This window comes from Phyllobates terribilis, unplaced genomic scaffold (genome assembly GCF_046119375.1).
Source record: "Phyllobates terribilis strain yellow unplaced genomic scaffold, ASM4611937v1 Scaffold_1__5_contigs__length_1240528914, whole genome shotgun sequence".
NCBI classification, from domain to species: domain Eukaryota; kingdom Metazoa; phylum Chordata; class Amphibia; order Anura; family Dendrobatidae; genus Phyllobates; species Phyllobates terribilis.
The window spans coordinates 712,646,783-712,662,700 of NW_027362761.1; the positions used below are offsets into that span (position 1 = coordinate 712,646,783).

The following is a 15,918-nucleotide window of genomic DNA, read 5'->3' on the forward strand; positions in this document are numbered from 1 at the left end:
GGAGTACTAGACCCTTGAAGTTGTTGAATAACATTCTCAAAAAGGTCAGAGACTGACTCAGGGTTGGTGATGACTTTTTTAAGTTGACCAACCAGCCCAAACCACTCAGAATGTCGATTGTGATCGAGACGCTGATTTCGCAGTCCTTGAAGGTGGGAGCCTTGATGAGGAGATCGTCCAGATATGGAACGACTATTATGCCTCTGGAGTGCAGGATGTCCATGGTGACTGCCATGACCTTGGTAAACACTCAGGGAGCCGTGGCGAGTCCGAATGGGAGAGCCACGACGGGGAGTGTTCCTGGTCGATTGCGAACCTGAGAAATCTCTGATGAGCTGGCGCAATTGGTATATGTAGGTATGCGTCTTGAATGTCTATGGAGGCGAGAAATTCTCCCTTCTCCATGGACGCAATGATGGGCCGAAGGGACTCCATGCGAAAATGACGTACCCGTACATATTTGTTGAGCTGTTTTAGGTCCAGTATGGACCGCCTACAGGTGGGGTGTCTTCCAGAGTTCATGAGTCATGATGAGGAGGAAGTGCGAGATTTTCCTTCTTTAAATTTTGACTGGCCTGCCTTTGATTGCCAGGTCTTGTCCAACTTTTGCGTCGACCTCGAGTTGTCCCTGCGTGGAGCGCGGTTGTTATACTGTGCTGGTCGCGAGACGGACCAGCCGGAAGAGTTCCGAAAGGATCGGTAACGTGCTTGATTGCGCTTTTTGTAAGCGTGTTTGGGCTTCAGTTGGGGGAGAGAGGTACTTTTACCTCCGGTGGCGTTGGATACCATTGTGTCCAACTGTTCACAGAAAAGCCAACCACTGAGGTACTGGAGGTGAGTGAGGGACTTATTTGAAGCTGCATCTGCTTTCCATTCCCGCAGCCAGAGGATACGCCGAATCGTGATGGCGTTTGAAGCTATCCCGGCTGCACCCCTTGCAGAATCCAGAGCTGCATGGAGCATGTAATCTGCCACAACTGCTATTTGTCCGCTTGGTCCGACAGTTCAGGGGTAGATGTTTGTAGGCCAGTTTGTAAATTTTGGGCCCAGGCCAGGATTGCCTTGGCAGCCCAAACTGAGGCGAATGCGGGAGCCAGGGAGGCCACTGTGGCCTCGAAAATTGAACGAGCCATGCGTTCTACCTGCCGGTCTGCTGTGTCCCTCAGGGTTGAGCTATCTGGCAGTGAAAGGAGTGTCTGTGCTGCTAGTCTGGAGACTGGGGGATCCACCTCAGGTGGATCTGTCCACTGTTTGGTGACCTCCTGTAGAAAGGGGTACCGCGCCTCCAGATATTTGCGATTAGTAAACTTTTTCTCAGGTTGTGAGAACTGCTTTTTAAGGATCGCATTAAACTCTGGGTGGTCAAAGAAGACCTTAAGCGGTTTCAGGACTCCTTCAAAGGAAATCTTATGTCCTGGTGTCTCCAGGGGTGGATCGGAGATGTCTAGCACCTGATGGATAGATGAGATTAAATCATCAACTAGCACTGTATTGCCAGGGGGAATAGGGATCAGGGACCCTTCGGTTTCCTTGTCTGAGTCGGAATCACAGATGTCTTCCGAATCCTGTGTATCGCTAAGGCGTCTCCTGCTGTGAGAACTGGAGCGGAGGCCTTCTCTGGTCAGGGATGGCTGTGGGGATCTGCGTTGTCTGTCCCTGTCAGGGGACGGTCTAGATGAGCTGGGAGTAGGGTGTCTCACACTGGAAGGGGACGACAATGTGGTATGGGATGACGCAGATGAACGACACCAGTGGGTCCGCTTGCGTCCTGATCTAGACGTGGATGTGCCCGTGCCATTATGTCCCTGAGTGGAACTCTCCCTTTGAGTAGTGTTCATAGCCGAGGTATGAGTCTGCAGAGCCTGAAGCAATGTGCATGTGAGCTTCTCATAGATTGCCACATCTGAGTGACTCATTCTGGTGTGGTATTAGGCACCGAAGTATTGGGAAGTGCTTCATGAGGCTCTGGCACAGCAGTCTGCATGCAGTCCTGGCAATGTGGATACGTGCTGCCACTAGGGAGAGTATTACTGCAGGCTGTGCAGAGTGCATAATAGCAATCCTGCCTGGTTCTCTTGGACTTTGAGCTCGGCATAGTATACAGGGGTGGCTATGCAGAGGGGGCCAGCAATGCAGAGAAGCTTATAGACTTCACAGTCGAGTGCGAGACTCTAGCTGTGGTCTTATCCCACCTTAGTGTGCCTGTTGTAGTCCAGCACCGTTTGAATCCACGATCCTGTGCCCCCCGGAGAAAAGCTGGCGACCGGTAGCTGAAGTGTTAACGCTTCTTCAGTGGTTAATGGCCGCCGGAGTGTGGAGAAGAAGGTGGGCGGAGCGCTGAATAGGGCGGCAATATGCTGGAAAGAGCGCCCTTTCAGTTCGTCTCCGCCCCTTCTATGACACTGTGTAGTGTCATATTAGTCATCTAGGGGGCGGGGCGGGGGCGGAGAGTGGGCGGCGGCTTCGGCTAGGCCGGAGCTGCAGTCTAAATTTAGAATCTATGCCCAAAAGGGCTCCAGGCCGGCGCAGTAGTCCGGGGGGGTGTCGGATCTGAACCGGACCCCCCCGGTTTTAATGGCAGGGAAGGCCGTGGGAATATTATGTTAAGGGGGGGCGCTTAAAGGCTTCCCCTGAGGCACCGTAGCGCTGGTGCCGGCAGAGAGACAGAGCTGTAAACAGCCTGTGTCTCTGTGTGCCCTTCTGCCTGCACTGTCCACCGGTCCCATCAGGAGTCTGCAGCAGAGCTGAGATTCCTGGAACTTGGTGCAGAGCGACAGCTACTGGGAGCTGTATATTGCTGTCTGCACAGATCCTACCTGCGGTGTCTCAACCTAATAACCCCAGAGGGGGATTAGGGAGGGTGCTGCCGTCACCGTCAGGAGGCTGTAATCCTCACCTCGACCTCAACCCAGAGACCAAAAGGAATTGGGGAAGGAGGGGGGGGTCTCAACTTCGAACCAACACCCGAGGGGCTGGGGAAGGAGCGACATGGTAAGGAGACGTCTCGACTTCAACTGTGCACCCCTAGAAGGGGGCAAAGGAAGGAGCCATGCCGGGAGTCTCGCCGGAGACCCACTTATCTTCATCTGTAACTCCGTGGAAAACTAAAAAATCGGAAAAAAATGGAGTAAAAATCTTTAGGTGTGCCTCCTTGCGACACTAAGCAAAAACTGAACATGGCTGATGCTGTCAGGGGGTATATACTGCAGAGGAGGAGCCACCGTTAATCATTTCCAGATTAAGCCTAGTGTCGCCTCCTAGTGGACAGCAGCATAACACCCAAGGTCCTATGTCCCCCAATGAGGCGACAGAGTAAAATGCCATGAAACTGCAGACATGGGGTTATTGAGCAAGAAAATAGTGTTCTAAAGCTGTGTGACTGCAGCACTGAAAGCCCAGCAGCCGGGAGGAAATGAACTTTCTCCGCTGCCACACCTCTATGACTGAAAGCAGAAGGCTGCCGGGAGGAAAAAAAAGTTCCTTTCCTCCCCAGAAGCCGGACCTTCACTGTGGTGGATGCACAGCTTTAGAACACTATTGACCCATTCTGCAGGTTAATAGCATTTATTTTTTTTTTTTTTAAACATGACTAGTTGTCTTTTATGCAATTTTATTCTGATATTAGGTCATTAACTGCCCAATCCCTGGTATTTCCTTACCTGCAGAACATTGCTCTCTGCTTCTTCTCCAGTGATAACCTCTACTTTCTCCAGTAGACATCGTTTTGCTGTGGCTTTTGTGTAAGCAGCTGCAGATTCCGCCAACGATTCAGAGATATTGTTAGCTGTAATTAGCACAAAGTACATTTATGAAAAAAATAAAAACCTACAAGAATAGCATGCAAAACTGTAGTATACTTTTATTGTCAGGTATAACTTAACGCTCATATTGTCATGATATTGGAGTGAAAACCACTGTAAATAAGTCTTACTTTTAATTAGGAATATCGATGTTTGTATGTCTAATACTAAAAACTGTTAATAGACATTTTGCTGTATAATAATCATCGCGCAAACCCACATTTCTCTGGAGTATTTTCCAATGAAGATCCTTCAGCTCCACATTCTCCAGCATTTTCCTTATTGCTGTCAGAACTTGCTTCAGTTTTGGGTGGACTCTGAAAATGATGAGCAGACCAGAAGGTTAGTTTTAGGAAAAAATAACTTAAATTTGTTTTTATTTTTAGTCTGACAATCAGAGATTTCCCTTAGTACCTCTCAGGGTAAGCAAAAAAACAAAAAAAAATGTCTCCATTAGGAATCCACTTTTCAATAAAAACAGACATTTAAACTGGCGTAGGTCAATAGATCACAATCTAAGCCTTTATTTTCTGCAATTGTAATTTGGGAAGAAATATAACACTTACCAAAACTCTTTCAATCATGTTTTGCCCAAATACAAATTTGTTACAGACGGCTTCTGCTTTGGGCGCTGAATTTTCAAGGCTGTAAAATAACAAAGTGTATATGTGCACCACATGAGATCTATATATAAAATGAGGAGAATAAACTCCAAAATATACATCCAATGATGCCATCAGGTACACACTTTAGATAGATGACTATTTAATCCATACATTCATTCTCAAGGACCAAGCTAGCAACTGAAATCTACCAATGTATTCGTGGTTGTCCTACTACTGTCCATCAATAGAGGGAATGCTGCCATCCATATGTAGGCATCAAGAGAGCAGAGAAGAAGAGCCAAAGGGAACAATCAAGTTATTAAAACCTTGCTCCTTCAAAAGATATGCAGAACTATAGGCTAAAATATCGTAAGTACACATGCTAGTCGTTACCTCAAAATTTTCGAAGACTTGGATTACGCCAGCCCTGAGCCAACAGCAGCTAGTTGCCACATGCAGCAACTATGTCATCCTCAGCAATGCTGCTAGCTACATATAAGGAGGTTTCAAATTGCACAGCAATGTTTAAGCCATTAATGACCTATGTGCCTACATTTTTTTGTCCAGGTGATCTTATGAACGCAGTTAGTACACCTGTGAAATTAGCAGCAGGAGTGGGGCTGTATTACACACCGATGCTCCTATTGCAAGCAAAGAACTTTGTCATAGAGAAAAAAATTAAAATCCGTACAGACATCTCCAGAGAAGGGAGAAGAACTGATACTTCAACCTCCTTGAAGAAGGCCTTCACACTGTTCCTAGGTCTAATTAATCCCATATGTTCAGAGGGACTAATTAAAACAAGGTAAATGAGAAAAGAAAGTGAACACTTCAACCTCCTTTGAAGCAGTGCCCCCATGCGGTTACCAGGTAATTACAGCAGAGATTTGCTGGGAAAGAGACAACAAGACAGATTTGTTTACGCAGGGTGGAGAACTGCCTTCCCAGGCACAAGCTTCCCCTCAAAGAATCTTTCGTAGACACTCCGTCTCCGGTATCCAGATAAGAATATTAAGGTTTGCATTGATCGAATAACTATGGGAGATACATTTACAGCGTAGCGAAGGGACGAACAGCACGCATTCACTCAAATCACCTCAAGGTCGCCAGATACCTCCAACTTTATAACAGTCTGATAGAGGGTGTTATCCAGGTCACGTTTGATCGCTAAGTAAAATATGACCTGGTAAGAAATAGGATGACAATATCTACTGCCTGGAACCTCCAGGTGCAAAGATATCCTGTAAGTTGGGGATCTTAAGAAATTCTAACAGACCCAGCAGAACCCATAATCAGCCCCCACATGAGCTCATCAAGGGGAGGTATGCGGGCGTAACCTTGATCTTATAAAAAGCAGTATTTGGGTTTGGGCCATTTGTCAATATGCGGAAGGTACAGCTTGCTGTAGGTTCTTTCCGTTTTCCAATCGGAGTGCCTCCCTCCACTAACCTCAGAGACATTTCCATGACATCAAGTTTAGAAGTTTTCTTTTGTTATTCCTTATTTTAAGTAATTGTTTGTATCGTATTGTTTTGTTCCCATTTTGTATCATCTTTGTATTTATTTTTTTTTATAAACACTGCCTACCTTCATGGATTAAATATATAAAATGTAAAGCACACTGTTCCTATTGCTCTGTAAATCGCACCCCTGAAGCCATATGCTACCAGTAACGGGTGTCCAATCAGCCTGTATAAACGATTGGTTGTGGCAGCTAGTAGTTCTTTGTCTTATTGTGGAGCTGGTAGTGACCATACAGGGATATATATAGATATATAGATATATTCCATGCATTGGAATCGGAGGTGTAATCGGAGGTGTATATACCATACGCTCACTGTGAGTTCCCCAACAACTGGCCTATTAGTGGAAGCCGCCGTTGCCTTGTCCATTACTCGTCACTCAATTGCTTAATTGTCCTGATGATTGGAGGCAGCGGTGAGATCTGGGTGATCTCTCCAGTGTCATCTGTGACAAAGCGGTAACAGTGGTGGGATCTGTGTGACCACCCCCCCCTGGTATATCTTTGACAAACTTTAAAGTCTATGCACACCTTTACACTAAATTTATTGAAGCCTAAATGCAGCAGATTCTGCATCCAGATTTTTCAGAAGGAAAATTGATGCATTCTATAGTTACTAGCATTGCGCACGAGATTTTAAGGAATCTCACAAACAATAGACAGGTGCTGCAAATTTGATCTCCACAGCATGCCAATTTATCCTCCAGGTGTCAGTGGACATTTCACCTCTTGAAATGCAAAAAGTGAAATGTGCAGCTTAAAGGGACCATTTTAGCAACAATGAATGCGGAGATACATCTCCTTACAGATTTCACTGTGGCAGTTCTGCTATGGCTTTACTGCAGCAATATAGCATTTTTTTCCCCAGTCCGATGAACTCACCTGGAGCTAATGTATTGCAGAAAGTAATTGGTCTGTGCTGGAGCATCTGCACTTTGCGGCCCAGAATTTTCCACATCAAGAGATTCTTTACTCACTATTCCAAGCTGGAATATTATGAACATACATTAAAAAAATAAAACAATTAAACTTTTCCTAAAGTAGTAAAAAGGCAATCTAAGGCCACGGTCAGTATTTGGTCAGTATTTTACATCAGTATGTGTAAGCCAAAACCAGGAACAATCCGAGGAAAAGTATAATAAAAACACTTCACTACTTCTGCATTTCTGACCCGTTTACAAATTCTGATGTAAAATACTGACTGTGTGAACGTGGCCTAAAAGGGGAAAAAAACTCATTGGGAAATAGAAATTTGGGGGGTGGGGTGGGGGAGGAGCAGTTTCATCAGAGAAAAAAAAAACTTTACCTTTACTCTGTCACGAAGATTCTGACCGAATACAAAGGTCTGTTGAGAATTCTGATCAACCCTGTCTGAACTCTCAATAGCACCAATATTACTAGTCATTGACTCTGGTTGAGCATCACCAGCCTAAAAGAGGAAAAGATTAAAAAAAACTTAAATCTATACACACATCTTTCTTCTCAGTTAGCCCCTTAGCGTATATTTAAACTGGATGAACATACTTACTATATGGAGTGGGCTCAGGAGCTGAGACCGCCCTATAAGCAGCCTTTTTATATATGGCGACAGTAACTTCTCAGATGCCACGGTCTGTGGCTGGGTTTCATAGGGGACCGGTAATTATACAATCTACTACAATACGACAACAAATCACAGATTCAAGTCCCCTAAGACCAAAATATATTTTAAAAAAACCTACATAAAAATATACAAAAACTCCAGTTTAATTCAACCCCATTTCCCAAAACAAATACTAACATCTTTTTTTTTTTTATCGTTTTGATACTTTACATTACTGCATGCATAATTGTGCAAGCTAATAAAAAATATCCCCCGCCGAAACCAGGGAATAAAAAAAATATATATATTGTAAGATAATATGAACCCCAAAATGGTACAAAATATATCCTGGAGCTTTCTGCACAAATAATAAACCTACATACAAATCAATAGACAGAAAAATAAAAAAATATCTCATGGCTCTCAGAATAAGGTGACTGAAACCAATTCTTTTTTTCCCCTTCAGTTTTTTTCTTTTTATTTCTTTTAACCGGTTCCCGACTGCCCACTGTAGATAAACGTCGGCGCTTGCCGGGCTCTGTGCAGCGCCGACGTTTAAAAACGGTGGGTGGTCTCGCAGTGCTCAGGACCCCCAGGGTCCTGCAAGCACTGCGATTCCGGTGCAGAGCGTTAGCTCTGACAGGGTACATCATCGGGACCTGATTAGATCAGGTCCCAGTGATGTTAACCCTTTGCTGTCTTCTATATGCTGTGATCTATAGTGATCGCGGCATATAGGAGACAGCAGGAAGAGAGGGGGTCGTCTTACTTACCTCCGAAGACCTCCGTTTCGTTTGAGGACCTGGGGTTGCTATGGCAGCTGGAGGTCACATGACCGCCTCCAGCTCTGCCATATATGGTGTCCTTCCTGTCTGGCTTCAGCCTGTATGTAGCTGATACCAGACAGGAGACTCTGACTGAAACAGTCAGGGAAGATCTCATGTAATGTAATATATGTCTATTACATTACATGAGATCAGTGATCAGAAAAATAAAAATTAATGTCCCATACAGGGACTAAGTAAAAATGTAAAAAAAAGTAAAAAAAAAATTTTTAAACTATTAAAAAAAAAATCACAAAATAAATAAAAATAAATAAATAAAATATTAAACCAATAAATCCGTAAATTATTACAAAACCAAAAAAAGTACACATATTTGGTATCGCCGCGTCCGAAACAACCCTAGCTATAAAACTGTCACACTAATTAACTCCTTCTGTGCACACTGTAATAAAAATAAATAAAAAACGGAGCAAAAAATATGCTTTTTCATCATATCGCCAAACAAAAAGTGGAAAAAAATGCGATCAAAAAGCAGAATAGAAATAAAAATGGTACCGCTGAAAACATCATCTTGTTCCGCAAAAAAAAAGCCGCCATACAGCTCCATCAGCCGAAAAATAAAAAAGTTATAGCGCTCAGAATAAAGCAATGCAAAAAAAATATTTTTTTATCTATAAAATTGTTTTATTGTGTAAAAGCGCCAAAACATAAAAAAATACAGTAAGTGTAGTATCGCTGTAAACGTACTGACCCGAAGAATAACGCTGCCTGATCACTTTTACCACACGCAGAACGGCATAAAAAAAAAACTCAAAAAACAATTCCTGAAGTGTTTGTTTTTGTTAACTTTACCTCCCAAAAAACGGAATAGAAAGCGATCAAAAAATGTCACGTGCCCAAAAATGGTTCCAATAAAATTGTCAACTCGTCCCGCAAAAAACAAGCCGTCACATGACTCTATCGGCCGAAATATGGAAAAATTATAGCTCTCAAAATATGGTGATGCAAAAACTAGATTTTGCAAAAAAAGGGTATTTTAGTGTGTGACAGCTGTCAGTCATAAAAACCCGATATAAATCTGGTATCTCTGTAATCGCACCGACCCGAAGAATAAAGTAATCTAATCAGTTATATCACACGAGGAACGGCATAAAAAATAAATAAAACAAATATTATTCACCTGCTACTGATTTGTTTATTATGTCTCCCAAAGATCCCAGTAAGGCTCTGCTCACATTTATCCTGTGCTCTGCGCTGAGCACTTACACCAGAGTTTCCGTGTAAATTTCTGAAATACGTGATTCAGCCAGAACCCATGATGGAAGATTCCCTGTAATGAGGCAGATATAGGCCACTGTGGATGCCGTCTAGCCTGGGATCCCACGGTGTCATTTGTTTTAGGCGTGCATAAAAGTGCGGTTGGCCACAGTTTTGTGCACTTCTGAAAAAAAGGACACCACTAAACAGAGGCCAGACGGAGTCCAGAGTAACTCTGCTGCCTCATTACAGTGAATGGATCCCGCAGGGGTTTCATCTGAATTACATCACTTGGAAAATTAGATGGAAACCCCGATGTAAGTGCTCAGCCTAGAGCGCCGGATAAATGTTACGTAAAATGTTCCCAATAAAAGCTTCAACTCAGTCCTCAAAAAAAGCTAGTCCCCACTCAGGTCCATCATCTGTTAAAAATATAAGGGACTTCCAAGTTACTGGTAGCAGAAAGGCTCTGGAAAAGCAAAATGGTCCTTGCCCCCCAAAAGAAATTCAGAAAATTTTGTGCTCCCAAATCCAAATGCCTATTCTACAATAATTTGTTCTCCAATTGTCAAATAGCGCTCCTTCCCCCTCAAATCTCACCGTATGGCTAAGTGGTACGATACAGCCACATATGGGGTATTGAAACTTTTAGAAGAAATTGTGTGACACATTTCGGCACCATTTTTACCCATTGCCCTGTGTGAAAATGTAAAATCTGAGGGTAAAACATTTTTTTGTGGTAAAAATATAATTATGCTTTTTTCACTGCCCAATGGTATAAATTTAAAAATTAAAAAATGCTCACTACTTCCCTAGATGAATTCCTTGAGAGGTGTAGTTTACAAAATGGGGTCACTTGTGGGGGTTTCTGCTGTTTTGGCATGTCAGGGGCTCTCAAATGTGACATGGTGTCTGCTGCCTATCCCAGCCAACATAGCGCTTCTTTCTCGTCCGAACCCTGCCGTACACCAAAGCAGTGGTTTTCCCTCACATATGGGGTATCGGCGTACTCAGGAGAAATTGTACAACAAATTTCATGGTGCAATTTATCCTGTTACCCTTATGATAATGCAAAATTAGGGAATGAAAAACATTTTTTATGGGAAAAATGTGAAAATTTTATTTTTACGGCTCAATATTATAAACTTCTGTGAAGCAGCTGGGGGTGCAAGGTGCTCACCACACATCTAGATAAGTTCCCTAAGGGGTCTAGTTTCCAAAATGGTGGCACTTGTGGGGGGTTTCCGCTGTTTAGGTACATTAGGGGCTCCCCAAATGTGACATGGCGTCCGCTAATTATTCAAACAAATTTTACATTCAAAAAGTCAAATGGCGCTCCTTCCCTTTCAAACCTTGCCATGTGCCCAAACAGTAATTTGCCTCCACATATGGGGTATCGGCGTGTTCAGGAGAAATTGCACAACAAATTTCGTGGTGCAATTTATCCTGTTACCCTTATGATAATACAAAATTAGGGAATGAAAAACATTTTTTGAGGGAAAAATGTGAAAATTTTATTTTTACGGCTCAATATTATAAACTTCTGTGAAGCAGCTGGGGGTGCAAGGTGCTCACCACACATCTAGATAAGTTCCCTAAGGGGTCTAGTTTCCAAAATGGTGGCACTTGTGGGGGGTTTCCACTGTTTAGGCACATCAGGAGCTCTCCAAACGCAACATGGCGTCCGCTAATTATTCAGACAAATTTTACATTCAAAAAGTCAAATGGCGCTCCTTCCCTTCCGAACCCTGCCGTGCGCCCAAACAGTGGTTTTCCCTCACATATGGGGTATCAGCACGCTCAAGAGAAATTGCACAAAAAAATTTGGGGTCCATTTTTTCATGTTACCCCTGTGAAAATAAAAAAATTGGGTCTAAAGTAACATTTTTGTGAAAAAAGTTAAATGTTAATTTTTTTCTTCCACATTACAAAAATTCCTGTGAAGCACCTGAAGGGTTAATAAAGTTCTTGAATGTGGTTTTGAGCACCTTGAGGGGTGCAGTTTTTAGAATGGTGTCACTTTTGGGTATTTTCTGTCATAAAGACCCCTCAAAGTGACTTCAAATATGATGTGGTCCCTAAAAAAATGTTTTTGTAAATTTTGTTGGAAAAATGAGAAATCGCTGGTCAACTTTTAACCCTTATAGCTCCCTAACAAAAAAAAATTTGGGTTCCAAAATTGTGCTGATGTAAAGTAGACATGTGGGAAATGTTATTTATGAACTATTTTGTGTGACATATCTCTCTGATTTAAGGGCATGAAAATTCAAAGTTTGAAAATTGCAAAATTTTCAAAATTTTCGCCAAATTTCCGATTTTTTCACAAATAAACGCAAGTGATATCGAAGAAATTTTACCACTATCATGAAGTACAATATGTCACGAAAAAACAATCTCAGAATCAGGGGAATACGTTGAAGCGTTCCAGGGTAATTACTTCATAAACTGGCAGTGGTCAGAATTGAAAAAATTGTCCCGGTCACGAAGGCAAAAACAGGCTCTGGCACGAAGTGGTTAATTTAAGTACATTTTATAGAAAAATAAAAGTTATTATTAAGTCATTTTCAAAGTAAAGGGAACGTCGGAAAAAACAAAATACTTTCTTTTGACTCCATACCTCAAAACATTATATAGTAAATCCGTGTTATTCAAACCTACAACTCACAGGAATAAAAAGCAAGAAGCCCTCAGACAGATTTGTCATTATAAAATTAAGAAGTTATTCTTGAAACAAAAAGGGAAATTAAAAACAAAACAAAAAAAAACTGCATCTTCAAGGTGTTAAGGGAATCTTCCAAACTCGGAGCCTAGTTTGGGAGCATTCCCAGCCTAGACATTTATGGCATATTCAAAGCCAAACCCATAATAAAAGATTATTTTTCAACCAACCCAAGATACTGTACTATTATGGTAGTAAAATTCACTGTCTGCATACATGTCAAACTCTGGCCTATGGCCCAAATGTGGCCTGCAGGGTGGTTTTATTTGGCCCGGAACACCAGAACCGCCACCTCTATGGGGGGCCCATGTATTCGCGGTATGGAGCCCTATGGGGGGCCCATGTATTCGGTATGGAGCCCTATGGGAGGCCCATGTATTCGGTATGGAGCCCTATGGGAGGCCCATGTATTCGGTAAGGAGCCCTATGGGAGGCCCATGTATTCGGTATGGAGCCCTATGGGAGGCCCATGTATTCTGTATGGAGCCCTATGGGAGGCCCATGTATTCTGTATGGAGCCCTATGGGAGGCCCATGTATTCTGTATGGAGCCCTATGGGAGGCCCATGTATTCTGTATGGAGCCCTATGGGAGGCCCATGTATTCTGTATGGAGCCCTATGGGAGGCCCATGGATTCTGTATGGAGCCCTATGGGAGGCCCATTATTCTGTATGGAGGACTATGGGAGGCCTATTATTCTGTATGGAGGACTATGGGAGGCCTATTATTCTGTATGGAGGACTATGGGAGGCCTATTATTCTGTATGGAGGACTATGGGAGGCCTATTATTCTGTATGGAGGACTATGGGGGACCCATTATACTGTATACTGGTTGGCCCACGACTTTGCCTACGTTTTTCATTTTGGCCCTCTGTGTGTTTAAGTTTGACATCCCTAGTCTACAAGGAGAAGCACTAGGAATTACATGATCTTGGTAGCTGTGGTCAAATCCTAACTAGTTGAAGGCATTAGTACAGACGACCCACAGTTGCAGGTTTAAAAAGTGGTCATACACGTTAGATAAATGCCCAGAAATCACTAATTTTGGCAGGACTACCCAACCATCTAATGTGTATGGGGGTTTCCTACTCTTCCCCAATAGAAGATGTTGACAAAAAGAAGAGAGTGTTACACACGCAGGTGGCGTACGTGGTTCGTGGACCCACTGTGCCATGGAGCCGGGTTTACCTAGGAGGGGAGTAGCCAAGTGGCTACCTGGTGTTAGCTGGAGCTCCTGATGGTGGAGTCAAACTTGAGCTGCAGGTAGCCACCAGGTACCACTCCTAGGCAGTCCCAGATACTTTAGCAGCTGACCCCCAGGGTCAGGTATGCAGACACGGACAGGACTAGGGCTCCGTTCAGACTACTAGGTTCAGGATCCACGGGTAGAACGGTTACTGACAAGGAGTCTCAGACAGGGCTGCTTCAGAGACTGTTAGGACAGTCCAGATACACTGGGTATTAGGATAGGCACAAGTTCAGACACAAGGGTCTTGGATACTCATTCAGGGACTAGCTGCAGAGGGACCGAGGTTTAGGCACTAGCCACACCAGGACCATGGGACCTCACAACTCATTAGTAGAACATCACACTACCTAATGATTCAATGTGTTGCTTGGCACCTCCCTATTTTAAACAAGACGCCTCCCAGATATTGGCTGGGAGCAATCTTGCAGGTGTACTCATACTAAATGCCTCCCAGCAAATGAGTTTCCTACACACCAGGAGACAGGGAGCACGCCTCACAGCCTTGGAGGCGAGTATGCAGACATCCCTGCAGGGAGGGGGAAGGGGAACCATGCAGGGGCATCAGCAATAGTGTTAAAAAGAGTCAATCCTACTGTTCTTAACCCCTTCCCAACATGGCGATTTTCTATTTATGCCCTTTGTTTTTTTTCAACCCCCATCTTCCACAAGCCATAACTTTTTATTTTTCATTTTGACATGGTAAAACGAATGGTGCCATTCAAAAGTACAACATGTGATGTACTGGAAAGCAGGAAAGAAACATTTTCAAGTGTGACGAAATTTCAAAAAAAAAAAAAAAAAAACCATCCAAGTCAGACATTGCTTTTTAAGTTTTGGTTTTTAGAGTACGCAATAAAACGGCAGCAGCTATGGGGCCTTATTCCCTCATCGCCGTTTTAAAACGTCGATCTGGAATAAGGGTATAGCGCCCCCCAGAGTCTGAAAATATCCAGAGTTTAAACTACCGGGGATTTCAAATTTGTATTTCATCCGTGACACAGTGCAAAAATCAGAGAGATGTCTGTTTTCTGCAGACCGGGTGTCTGATAAAAAAAAAACTCGGCCATGTAAGCAGCCTTATAGGCTATAGATACACGTATGTAACACTGACATCTGGATGAGGCCTAAGGCATATTGATAGATCAAAGAGGCTCATACTATGTCCTTTGTAGGAGAACACAGCACTTCTTAGAAGAGTGCAGCCCAATGAATGCACAGGGCTATCCCAGAATTTCCCATTGTCACAGCGTTGCATTGCCACTAAGTACAGCACAACTGCTAAGGCCAGTAACTAACTGCAGCTATAATATGCAGCTAAAGAACACAAACGCTGGCAGCTTGTAAATAAAAACCATTGGGGAAAATCTGAGCCAGATTGGGGACCAGAGAGGCAAGAAGCTTTTTAGTTTCCTAACATTGAGGCCGTGGCCACATGGCAACGTGTGTGGCGCTACTATTCACAGCTCTAACTTTGGTGTAAATAAAAAAGGCAAACTGCATTTAGCTTGCATTGAAGTCTACGGCACGTGGGTTGCATGTGATCTGTGACCAGCAGCAGAAAATCCAACACATTAGAAAACATGTGCAGCCCTGTGTTGCGGGTCACAACACGACACCATATTTTACATTCAATATTGCAATGTGTCACATGACATAGGTCACCATGTAGGCCTAACCTAACTGGACTACTCCTTTAGAAGGACTTAAAAAAAACAAAAAACCTACCTTCTCAAAGCTATACGTTGGGGCAGCTGGACTTGTAGAAATGTTGTTAGTAGATGAACCACATGCTTCAGAGGCCAGACTGATGCCATTAATTCCACTGCTGATAACTGGGAAAGAGAACAAACAAGATGGACTCAAACTCTGTTATACAATAAAGCAGTAACTAAAAATTTTGGGCAATATTTACAAAATCCGTGTTACTTACATGGTGTGGAAAAAGACTTGGGCTGTGGTGCCTGTAACACTGCCGGACGTAGCACACTGCATTGCTGTTCCTTGGGTTTCTGGCTAGGAAGCCCTGAAATGCCAAAATAGGATTTATTGTAACTCATGATTGAAAATCATTCTGATTAATATATATATTAGCAGAAAAATACAAATTGCTATGGTTAAAAATATGTCAGACGGAAAATGTACAGTCTAGAAAATGCGTAATTTCACACAAAAATAACTTTTCTAATGTCTAGCCCACATAAAGGTACATGCACAGGAGTGTGTTCAGGAGACATATGGGTCTCGTATGGAAGAGCTTGTCTGTCATTAAGTATATGTATGTATAGATATATTTTTTACATTTATTTTGATATGGTGCTGTAATGAAATAATCTGTCAGCACAGACCACTAAAGTGATTGCACTTAACAAATATCGATGTCTGTGACTGGCTGCAGTAG

The 15,918-nt window shown here is 43.1% G+C and overlaps 1 protein-coding gene across 1 annotated transcript in view; it reads right to left on the bottom strand.

Annotated features, from left to right (window-relative positions):
* The window catches only part of LOC141155449 (ran-binding protein 3-like), a 40,521-nt gene extending 24,944 nt beyond the window's left edge, over nt 1-15,577 (bottom strand). The window contains exons 1-7 of the mRNA XM_073642342.1: nt 15,451-15,577; nt 15,246-15,352; nt 7,234-7,356; nt 6,810-6,913; nt 4,367-4,445; nt 4,021-4,117; nt 3,660-3,784 (exon numbers count right to left, since the gene is read on the bottom strand). Of these exons, the coding sequence (XP_073498443.1) occupies nt 3,660-3,784; nt 4,021-4,117; nt 4,367-4,445; nt 6,810-6,913; nt 7,234-7,356; nt 15,246-15,352; nt 15,451-15,577 (762 nt within the window). The remainder of the gene's footprint in view (nt 1-3,659; nt 3,785-4,020; nt 4,118-4,366; nt 4,446-6,809; nt 6,914-7,233; nt 7,357-15,245; nt 15,353-15,450) is intronic.
* Nucleotides 15,578-15,918: the final 341 nt, after the last annotated feature.